Here is a 12184-nt window from a genome sequence, read left to right as displayed (position 1 = left end):
TTCATCAGTAGCAATGTTCTGGATACCATGAGGGACACGTTGATTGAGGGGGAAAATATCATGTCACTCTGAATTTATATGAAAGTTACTTGTTTCACTCATACTGTACAGTGTCCTAAAGGACATATGATATATAGGTATCCTATGAGTGAAAAAAATAATAACTTTATATGACTATCATATATATTCATATATGTGGAATATAGAGTAACATTAGAATGAAGTGACTTCAGTCCCAACTAGAGAGAGAAAAGAAAGCAAAATTAAGTAAATGACAAGAGCTTTTAAAGATGAGTAAGAAAGCGTTCAGTAGTAAGTATTGGGCAGGGCAAGTGTATTTTAGGGAGAGGAAATGCCTCTGTCAGTAGTAAAAAAATAACGTAGAACTAGGTTATATCTTACAAGAAATTGGAAGTAGTTTAGATTGACCAGAGCATGAGTTACTTGAGGGCGTTGTCTTCAGACTGAAGAGGTTATATTTTATTTGATAGGCATTGAGACTCTTTGAAAGCAGTTGAGTCAAGGAATGAGTATGAGTAAAACAGTATATAAAACTTAAAGCTTAATTTGGCTCCAGAATTCAGGATGAGAGACACTTACGAGGCAGACCAAAAATTAAGGCAGAAGTGTCAAGGAAGTCAAAAATAATCAAGTATGAGCTGGATAATTCCATCTATCCCTGGAAAGATTAGGAAGAATAATTTGAGAGAATATCACTGATAATTTGAACATTCTGGGAAAGAAAATTTGAGTAGACTGGAAGCAGGCCCAGAGTTTAAGGGATGAGAATGGTAAGGTAAAAAAGAGAAGGCACTAGACATAGACTGTTCTTTACAAGAAGTTTGATGGTAAAAGAAGAGGAAAGAATTATTAAGCAAATGCTTTTGAAATGGTGGGACTTATTTTTGGAAACTAGGCAGGACATCTTAACTCACTGGAGACAGGAATAAAAGAGATATGTAAAGATGGAAAAATTTAGGTAAAGAAGTAGATGGGAAGGTTAAATTGAGAAAGATTATAAAAGTGAAATAACAGGTGAAAACAGTGAATGCCTTCATTTTCAACCTAACAGCCTAATGACTTTTTTAAAATATCTTAGGAAACATAATTTCTTGTGAGAATGTTTACCTTTTTCTATTTTTCCTATTGTATAGAAATATACTATGATAATGTTAAGTGTTTATATGTACACTTAGGTTCCACAGCTTTAAAGTCTCTGTGGATTAATTTTTTTATTCTTTGGAGTTCTAAATTTCTGAACCCAGACTATACTTGGCTTTTGTTACAGAAGCTCATTAATATATAAGCTTATAATACCCCATGCTTTTCTCTTTTTTTACCTTTTTAATTCATCTCTTTATTAGTACATGGGTATCATTTGTGCTGAAGATATGAGAAATTATTCTAGTTTTGTTGTCTCCTTTATGGTATCTTGTGGAGTAGTCACTGGGAACTTTGTAAACTGCTGTACCTAAAACAGCCCATTTTAGATGCAAGAGTAGTTTTCTAAGGAGGAAATATAGTAAAAAGCTAAGGAATTGCTGTTTGTTGTTTTTATTACTAAGCAAGTATTTTTCTCCTTTTATGATTTATAAATTTTCATACCTAAGAACTTAAAATAAATATGATGTATATATATAAAATCTCATATATATATCATCATGTATTAGGAAACATCTGGAAGGCATTGTATTCACTTTTGTTCAACTTTTCATTTCTGATTTTCTACATTTAAAATGTGGAGATTATGCTTTCTAAAACATTCACTCATTTCATTATTTCAGTAAACACTAATTGATCATCTGCTACATGTCAGAAAGGTGTAACTTTGTCTTAAGCCTTGGTGTGTATTTGTGTGTGTGTAGAGAGGAGCAGAGAGACTGACTAAATTATGATTATCAATACTGTGTAAAATGAGTCCCAAATATAAACTTAATTTTAAGTAAACTTTGCTTATTTATTATAAAACAGTTCCTAAAGCATGGTTTTTTAAGTAACTAAAATATGGAGTTTCAGAAAAATGTTTTCCCAACAGGTGGGAAGGAGAAACCAAAAACAAATGTAGAAGACTTACAAATTAAAAAGGTAAAGAAGAAAAAGAAAAAGAAACATAAAGAGAATGAAAAACGGAAGCGTCCAAAAATGTATAGCAAATCTATTCAAACCATCTGCTCAGGATTGCTATCTGATGTTGAAGATCAAGAACCCAAAGGCATCCTAAATGATAACATAAAGGATCACAGTGGAAAGAATTTGGATACCAAGAACTATAATTTCAAAATTCCAGAGAACAGTGAGTTTCCATTTGTCTCATTAAAGGAGCCACGGGTTCAGAATAACCTCAAAAGGTTAGACACTTTGGAGTTCAAACAGTTCATTCATATTGAGCATCAGCCTAATGGAGGTGCGTCAGTTATCCATGCCTACAGTAATGAACTCACCCATCTGTCTCCTGTGGAGATGGAGAAGTTTGCAGAAGAGTTTGTGGGTCTAGTATTCAGTGAAAATGAAAACTCTGCAGCTTTCTATGTAATGGGTATTGTTCATGGGGCAGCTGCTTATTTACCTGACTTTTTAGACTACTTTTCATTTAATTTTCCAAATTCACCAGTGAAAATGGAGATTTTGGGAAAGAAGGATATAGAGACAACGACTATGTCCAATTTTCATGCTCAGGTAAGAAGTTTTTGGGTTTTTTTTTTAAAGAAACTTTTAATTATATTTTTAGATAAGTTTGTGTTCTTTGTTTCTCATTTTGCTATAGGTTTGAAATAAACAGGTAGGAATATAATGGTAAGAAACCTTGGAATTATTAAGAATAAATTACATTTTTGATGTGGACATTGGAATTTAAATTGATTTCCACTTACCTGTTTTTTTCTTAAAGGTAATTAACAAAATAACTAAGATTCTGTTGTGCTCTTTTGCAAGGATTTACCTTACCTTGGAAATGAAATAAATGGATGTAGCCATGTATTTTTCAGCCCTTACAATAGTTTTCTTGCCTGAAAATTACCTAAAATTATCTTCTTGGTTTACGGGATAATGCCTTAAAAGTGCTCAGCACTGGATCCATCACTAGTAGATGGTGAATAAATTTTGGCTATTAAAAATATTGTGGAGCAAAGGAATCATCAGTTAATTTTGTGATTATGTGAGAAAATTCACATATCAGTGCATATATTGAGCTGATTTTCATCACCTACCCTTATTTAGGGTGAATATACATTATTTTAGAAAGGAGAAACAGAATTAAGACTGCTTTTTGAAAGTGAATGTAGGACCATTTAAAAGACTGGTGAGGTTTTTTTCCCACTCTCAGATCAGGCATTGCTTAGGCCATGAAATCAGCTAATTTTCACAGTTATTGGTGCTAAAATGTCTGATTTTTCTAGGTAAAAATTGACATCATTTTAGCTTGGAAGGAGGAAAATAATAAAGTTTCAGAGGGATCTTAGTAATCATCTATACCAAGCTTTCTCAACTTACAGATAAGCAAACAAACATAGATAGGTAGGAGTAACTTACTGTTTTAAGGTTGGTAGCAGTGCCAGGAATAAATTAAAATCTCCTTAATCTTCATCCAGGACTCTTTTTCATATTCTGAGTGTGTTTGTATATATATGCGTGTGTGTGTGTATGTGTAGATACACAAACACAGTGATAATCTGGATGTCCAGTTACTTCCACATTTACCAGACTTCCCACCCTGATAGTATGTTTCATGTATATTCTTTTTTAAGTATATTTTATTAATTATGCTATTACAGTTGTCCCATGCTTTTTTCTCCCCTTTATCCCTCTCTACCTAGTTACCCCCATTCCCTCCAGCATTCCCCTGCCATTAGTTCACATCGATGGGTCGTACACATGTTCTTTGGCTTCTCAATTTCCTATACTATTCTTAACCTCCTCCTGTCTTATTTTGTACCTACCAGTTATGCTTCTTATTCCCTGTACTTTCCCCCCAATATTCCCCCAACCCCCTTCCCACTGATATCTCTCCATGTGATCTCCATTTCTGTGATTCTGTTCCTGTTCTAGTTTGCTTAGTTTGTTTTCATTCTTAGTTGAGAATTTGTTGTCATTTTACTGTTCATAGTTTTGATCTTCTTTTTCTTAGGTAAGTCCCTTTAACAATTCATATAGTAAGGTTTGGGTGATGACGAACACCTTTAAATTTACCTTATCTGAGAAGCTCATTACTTGTCCTTCCGCTCTAACTAAAGATAGAGTAATTACTGGATAGAGTAATCTTGATGTAGGTCCTTGTCTTTCATCGCTTTCAATACTTCTTGCTAGCTCCTTCTTGTCTGTAAGGTTTCTTTTGAGAAATCAGTCTTATGGGAACTCTTCAGTAGGTAACTCTCTCCTCTTGCTGCTTTTTTAAGATTCTCTCCTTGTCTTTAATCTTTGGCCATTTAATTATGATGTGTTGTGGTGTGTTCCTCTTTGGGTCCAACTTGTTTGGGACTCTCTAAGCTTCCTGGACTTGTATGTCTATTTCCTTTGCCATATTGGAGAAGTTGTCCTTCATTATTTTTTCAAATAAGTTTTCAATTTCTTGCTCTTCCTCCTTCTCCCTCTGGCACCCCTATGATTCAGATGTTAGAGTGTTTAAAGTTGTCCCAGAGGTTCCTAAGCCTCTCCTCATGTTTTTGAATTCTTGTTTCTTCATTCTGTTCTAGTTGAATGTTTTTTTTCTTCTTTTTGTTCCAATTGTTGATATGAGTCCCAGTTTCCTTCCCTTCACTGTTTGTTCTCTGTATATTTTTTATTTCACTTTATTTTTAAAATATATATTTTATTGATTATGCTATTACAGTTGTCCCATTTTTTTCTCCCCTCTATTACCCTCCACCACCGCTCCATGGAGCATCACCGCCCCCGCCCCCGCCCCCTGGTAGTTCATGCCATGGGTCATACATATAAGTTCTTTGGCTTCTACATTTCCTGTACTCTTCTTAGCCTCTTCCTGTCTATTTTGTACTTACTATCTATGCTGCTTATTCTCTGTACCTTTTCCCCCATTCCTCCCCCTTCCCTCTCATCTCCATTTCTGTGATTCTGTTCCTGTTCTAGTTGTTTGCTTAGTCCCTCCTCCCTCCCTCCCCGCCGGATTCAGTTATTGATAGTTGTGAGTTTATTGTCATTTTACTGTTCATAGTTTCTGATCATCATCTTTTTCTTAGATAATTCCCTTAAACATTTCCTATAGTATGGGCTTAGTGATGATGAACTCCTTTAACTTGACCTTACCTGGGAAGCACTTGATCTGCCCTTCCATTCTAAATGATAGCTTTGCTGGTTAGAGTAGTCTTGGACGTAGGTCTTTGCCTTTCATGACTTTGAATACTTCTTGCCAGTCCCACTTGCCTGCAAGGTTTCTTTTGAGAAATCAGCTGATAGTCTTATGAGAACTCCTTTGTAGGTAACTGTCACCTTACTTCTTGCAGCTTTTAAGATGCTCTCCTTATCTTTCATCTTGGGTAATGTAATTATCATGTGCCTTGGTGTGTGCTTCCTTAGGTCCAACCTCTTTGGGACTCTTCCAGGCTTCCTGGATCTCCTGGAAGTCTATTTCCTTCACCAGATGGGGGAAGTTGTCCTTCATTATTTTTTCAAATAAGTTTTCCATTTCTTGCTCTTCCTCTTCTCCTTCTGCACCCCTATGATTCAGATGTTGGAATGTTTAAAGTTGTCCCAGAGGTTCCTAAGCCTCTCCTCATGTGTTTGAATTCTTGTTTCTTCATTCTGTTCTGGTTGAATGTTTATCTGTTCCTTTTGCTCCAAATCATTGATTTGAGACCCTGTTTCCTTCCCTTTGCTGTTGGTTCCCTGTATATTTTTCTTTATTTCACTTTGCCTAGCCTTCACTTTTTCCTCCATTTTGTGACCATACTCCACCATTTCTTTGAGCATCCTGTTTACTACCAGTGTTTTGAACTGTGCACCTGATAGGTTGGCTATCTGTGCATCGCTTAGTTCTGTTTTTGGAGCTTTGACCTGTTTTTTCATTTGGGCCATATTTCTTTGTATCAGTGCACCAGTTAAGGTGGGATGGGCAGAGCCTGAGGTATTTACTAATGCGGGGCAACCCAGGTTGCTGCTGTGTGACACTGTGTGTGAGGGAGGGGTCCGAGAGGAAACAATGCCCTGTGCTTGGCTCTCTACCAGCTTTTAGTCACTTTCCCCACTACCCACAAGCAAATTGGTCCCTTCTAGTGTTTCTCTGGTGGGTGGGTTTGTGTACATTCCAGGACCCTGTGGGTTTCTCAAAGGGATTCTCTTGTGAGACTGGGAGTTTCTGCCATCGCTGCAACGCCCACACGTTTTTACATCCAGAGGTTGTGAGGCTCTCTGTTCGCACGGAACCGTGGGTTGCATGGTCTGTCTTGCTCCCCAGCTGTTTTATCAACAGGCAAGTGTGGGACCGCCTGGTCTGCCAGTTGCCATCTCACTCACCTGGCCGTGCAGGTGCTGCCCTGCTTCATGTCCTCTCCACCCCTTCTGCCCATCTCCACCCCTCCTACCAGTCTGGATAAATGTTTCTTCTTTAACTCCTTGGTTGTCAGACTTTCATACAGTTCAGTTTTCTTTCAGTTTTGGTTATTTATTGTTTTTAAATTTGTTGTCCCTCTTTTGGTTGTGTGAAGAGGCAAAGTGTATCTACTTATGCTGCCGTCTTGGCTGGAAGTGTCATTTTTGTATAGTTTTCACTTCTTCCTTTATTTTATGTCCACACTCAACCATTTCTGTGAGCATCCTGATTACCAGTGTTTTGAACTCTGCATCTGATAGGGTGGCTATCTCTTTGTCACTTAATTCTTTTTCTGGAGTTTTGACCTGTTCTTCCACTTGGGCCATATTTTATGTTGACATACCTATTATGTTGTAGGATGTAGAGCCTTAGGTGTTCACCAGGTCAGGGCAACCCCCTTTGCTGCAGTTGTGGCACTGTATGTGAGGGAGAGTTCAGAGCGGGAACAATGCCACTTGCTTGGCTCTTGCCCTGCTTTCAGGAGGCTGGCAGTTTCTCCCATGGCCACAACCCCCAGAGGTTGTTACAGCCAGAGGGTCTGAGGCTTTATTTGGCTAGCACTGGAACCCTGGGTTGTGTGGTCTGTCTTGCTCCCCAGCTGTTCCTCCTGGTTTATCAGCATGCATATGTGGGACCACCCGGTCCACCAGCCGCCACCTTGCCTGTCCTGTCCACCAGCTGCTGCCTTGCCATGTGTCCTCTCCATCATGGCTGCGCCTTCTCTGCCCCTCCTACCAGTCTGGATGAATGTTTCTTCTTTAACTCCTTTGTTGTTGGACTTCCATACAGTTCAGTTTTCTGGCAGTTCTTGTTTTTTTTGTTTTTTAAATTTTTGGTTGTGCTTCTTTTGGTTGTGCGAGGAGGCAGAGTCAATCTATCTATGCCTCTGTTGTTGCTGGAACTCTCGTTTCATGTATATTATATAATATACTGTGGTCTAGGAAATGTGGTGGTATTTAAAGTTTTTATGTATGTATGTGGGAATTATAAATATAATATGTTTGAGAATCAGAATTTAAATATTTTTCAGAGGCCTGTCATTTTATAGATTTCCAGAATAACTAGTAACTTAACTGAGATTATACCTAATTTAGTGGTAAAACCAGACTGACATCTGGTAGTAGTGTATACTATTTATTGAGTACTTACTGAGTCAAGAACTGCTCTAAGCACTTTATATGTAATAACACATTCAATCTTCATTACAATCTAATTTAACAATAGGAAGCAGATACAGTGAGAGAAGAAGTAACTTGCCAAAAGTCCTTCAGTACTAGATAATTCATTTGCTTGTCATTTATTATATGTCTGCTAAGGTTTTGTCAGGTTTTATACAAAGTCTTTTGACTTCCAATCCCATTTGTTTCCACTGTATCACAAATTTTCTCACTGTCATAGTATACAAGTTGATTTCAGTCATCTTTTAAATGTCATATTTTTTTTTATCCTTACCTGAGGATATTTTTTTCATTGCTTTTTGAGGGAGAGGGTAGGAGAGTGAAGAACAGTGATATGAAAGAGAAACATTGATTGACTGACTTCTCTTATGTGCCCCAGCTGGGGATTGAACCTGTAATCTGAGTGTGTGCCCATATGGGGAGTTGAACCGAGAGTCTTTTGGACTGTGGGAGAGTGCTCCAATCAACTGAACCACATGGGCCAGGGCTGTCATAATTCTTACATTTGCTTTTCAAATTTCCTTTTAAGGTTAGGAATAATTAATTTTTTTATTAGATAAGACTTTTAATCTTAATATGTAGTAAGTACAGCATGAAAACCATGCTTTTGTTATTAAATGACATGGTGATACTCATAAATCATACCACTATGCAGCTAGTTTGTGGGTCTCAAACCCTTCAAAGAACTGCGAACCCTGGTTGCCATCATGTGTTTAAGGTGCGTGGCTAATACATAATGCACAGAGAAAATGTAGGCAGTTGCATCTTCTCCATTACCAGCTGTGACACTGGCACATGTCTATTTGATCTGTCAGCTGCAAGGACTGCTTTTACCTCTTTTAGCCTTACACTAAATGGTAGGAAGGTGCCTGTACAAGGTCCATCTGCCTTTGTCCTAAGTCCCTCCAAATCCAGTCTTTCCTATGGATATTGGGAAGAATATCTAGTAAGCTGCCCTGAACTGTTCATTTGATATTTTCTCCACACTGGAATCTTGGTTTGCTTGGTTTTTTAAGAGCTTAAATGTGGAAGTGTTTTCTCTAGAATGAGAGGTAGCCTTGGGTTTGTTTCTATGCGCCATCTTTATGAAACTGAGTGGGATCCAGAAGAGAGCAGTAGAACAAAAATGGGCATACTTACTTTGGTTAAGTTTTATTTCAGTTTCTTGACTCTTCCACTAAAAGCTCTGTCTCTTAACCTAATTTGTGTTATCCCTACAGGAAATGATTTTTAGAAACCATTTATACAGTTTTCTGTTTGGGAAGATGCTTTGTGAATTGTAGGGCTAACTTATAGACATTTATTTAGAGCTAAGCCAGTTTATAATGAGGCTTATCTTGTCCTGAATGTGAGAACCATTCTTTCAAATTTAATTTGTAGAATTATTTTAAAGTCAATATAGTAGTGAGTTGTGACTGGGTTAGTGTGGGTAGTTGAATGAACTATGAAGTGGGGTGGATGGAAAGAAGAAGGGGTCTAGTTCTGGTTCTGCCCTTTACCAGCCGTGACATTGAATAGCTTTAAGGTCTTTACTTCTCAGTTTCTCACCTACAAAATAATGATAATAGAACTCGATAGGGTAGTGGTTAGAAATGCTCTGTAGACTTAACAGGTTTTACAAAGAGAGTTGTGATACTGATTTAGTGCATTATTACAACAGCTTTACATTGTGTTGAATAGGTGATGACTAGCTTCTGACTGAAGACTCTTTAAGAGTGTGTTAATTGATGGCAGGGAATTCACCAAGTACTGAAGATCAAAAAATACCATAAATACTTAGATAATAGTTGACTAAATTCTGGTATATACACACAATGAAATATAACCCAGCCATAAAAAGTAATAAAATATTGCTAATGCTACAGTGTGGATGAATCTTGAAAACATGAAGTGAAAGAAGACAGTCAAAAAAGGCCATATGTTATATGATTCCATTTATATGAAATATCCACAATAGGTAAATTAGAAACCAAAAGCAGATTAGGGGCTGGGGGAAGGGGGAAATGGTAAGTAACTACTTAATGGGTATGAGGTTTTCTTTGTTTTTTTAATTGAGATAATTGACATAACATTAGTTTTATGTTACAACATAATGATTTGATATGTGTATATATTGCAAAATGACTACTACAAAGTTTAGTTAATATTTATTACCACACATAGTTGCAAGTTCTTTTTCTTATGATGAGAACTTTTAGTCTTTACTCTTTTAGCAACTTTCAAATATATAATACAGCATTGTTAACTGCAGTCAACATGTGGAACGTTACATCCTTATGACTTACTTATCTAAGAATAAGAAGTTTGTACTCTTTGACCACTTTTACCCTTTTCATCTCTCTGACAACCACCAGTTGTTCTCTGTATCTGTGAGTTCAGGTGTTTTTTTTCCTCTCTTTTAAGATTGTACATATAAGTTAGAGCGTATAATTATTTGTCTTTTCTGTGACTTATTTCACTTCGCATAATGCCCTCAAAGTGCGTCCATGTTATCATGACAGGATTTCTTTCTTTTTCTATGGCTGAATAATATTCTTCTGTGTGTGTGTGTGTGTGTGTGTGTGTGTGTGTGTGTGTTCGTTCGTGTGTTTGTGTTCTTTATCCATTCATCCATCAGTGGATACTTGGGTTGTTCCTATGTCTTACTATTGTAAATGATGCCATAATGAACACAGTGGTTGCTTATCTCTTTTCAAGACAGTGACTTCATTTTCTTTGGATGAATACCCAGAACTGGAATGGCAGGATCCTGTGGTGGTTCAATTTTTTGTTTTAAACTTTTTAGAAATAAACATTTTACAGCTTTTTAAAACTGATATTTTAAAATAACCTTTTTACTGAATTATAATTATGTTCACAGAATGCACACATTCTAAATGTATAGTTTGATTAATCTTTACAAAGTGAACACATCCATGGCTTTTAAAAGTAGAATATTACTAGTAGCCAAAAGCCCTCCCTAACCCCTTCTTTATCACCATTCTGCCCATCCCTACCACCTATAATACATAAACAGAACACCTCAGTTACCACTCTCCTGACTTGAACACCACAGATAAATTTTGCCTGTTTTGAGCTTTTATATAATAGAATCAAATAATATGTATATTGTCCTGTGTGGCTTCTTCAGCGTTGTTTGTGAGATCCATTTATCTTGTGTGTAACAATAGTTTATTTTCTCATTGCTGCATGTATGAATATACCATGGTTTATTTATCCTTGTTTACTATGGGTGGATATTTTAGTTCTTTCCAGTTTAAGGCTGTAACAGTTGTAACAGCTATGAATATTTTTGTACATGTGTTTTGGTGAGCATATGTATTTGTTTCTGTTGGGTATATATTTAGGATTGGAATTTCAGGATCAAAAGGTATGCAGATTTCAGCTGTACCAGCTATTGCAGTTTCCAACATTACATACTAATTTATATTCCTACCAGCAGTGTTCCACATCCTTGGTTACACTTGGTCATGTCTCTCTTTTCCATTTTAGCCACACTGGCAGCTGTGTATAATAGCCTGTCATTGTGCATTTAATTTGCATTTCCCTGAGGATTAAGGCGGTCAAGCACATTTTTATATAACGATAGTTCAGTTGGATATCCTCTTTTGTAAAAGTACTGGTTTACTCTTTTGCCCATTTTTCAGTGGGCTTTTTTTCCTAATTGATTTGTTGTTATTCACATACTATGAATGTGAATTGTGTAAACTATTTGTATTGCAAATACTTCATTTCACTTGTTGGCTTATTTTTTTCACTCTTAAGAGTGTTTTTGATGACTAGAAGTTCTTAAGTTTAATATAATCTAATTTATAAGGTTTTTTACCCCTACATATTATTAGTGCTTTTTGAATCATATTTAAGAAATCTTTGCCTTCCCCAAGGTAATTAATATATTCTCCTAAGTTTCCTTCTGGAAACTGTTACTGTTTTCCCTTTAATGTTTAAATGTACAATTATCCTGGAATTAATTTTTGCATATGGTATAAGATAAAGAGCAAGGTTCATATTTTTCCATAATATATTCAGTGGCTACAGTCATTTGTGAAAAAGACATTATTCCCCATTAAATTGCATTGTCACCTTAGCCATAAATCAGTTGATCATATATGTGTGGGTTTCTGGGCTCTCTTTAATTTCGTTATTCTATTTGTCTTAATTGGTATAGCTTTATGTAATACTCTTGATATGTAGTGAAAGAATTGTATCAGTTTTGCTGTTATTCAAGATAACACTGAGTGGTGGTATTTCCATATAAACTTTACAGTTGGCATGTCCAATTCCACAGAATAATCAACTGGGATGTTCATTAGGATTACACTGAATCTATAGATAAGTTTAGGTAGAACTGATGTCTTTACAATATTGAATCTTCCAGTCTGTAATCATGGTATTTCCCATAGTATTTTTTTTCTCGTAATACAGTTTGATTTTCAGCCTGCCGATCTTGTACACCTTTTGTTAG

At 36.3% G+C, this 12184-nt stretch overlaps 1 protein-coding gene across 2 annotated transcripts in view; it reads left to right on the top strand.

The window, feature by feature from the left end:
- Positions 1-12184, top strand: part of RSBN1L (round spermatid basic protein 1 like) — a 69484-nt gene that overhangs the window by 27306 nt on the left and 29994 nt on the right. The window contains exons 3-4 of one of the 2 annotated variants that reach the window (XM_054564183.1): positions 2036-2293; positions 2612-2676. In XM_054564183.1, the coding sequence (XP_054420158.1) occupies positions 2036-2293; positions 2612-2676 (323 nt within the window). Of the gene's footprint in view, positions 1-2035; positions 2677-12184 lie in introns of both variants that reach the window. The other variant, XM_054564182.1, reaches the window with a different exon arrangement.

Source organism: Pteronotus mesoamericanus, unplaced genomic scaffold (genome assembly GCF_021234165.1).
Source record: "Pteronotus mesoamericanus isolate MK-2021 breed Mesoamerican mustached bat unplaced genomic scaffold, CSHL_Meso_final scaffold_85, whole genome shotgun sequence".
Taxonomy (NCBI): domain Eukaryota; kingdom Metazoa; phylum Chordata; class Mammalia; order Chiroptera; family Mormoopidae; genus Pteronotus; species Pteronotus mesoamericanus.
Note: the sequence above shows the minus strand (reverse complement) of the source record. Positions and strands in the feature narration are given on the sequence as shown.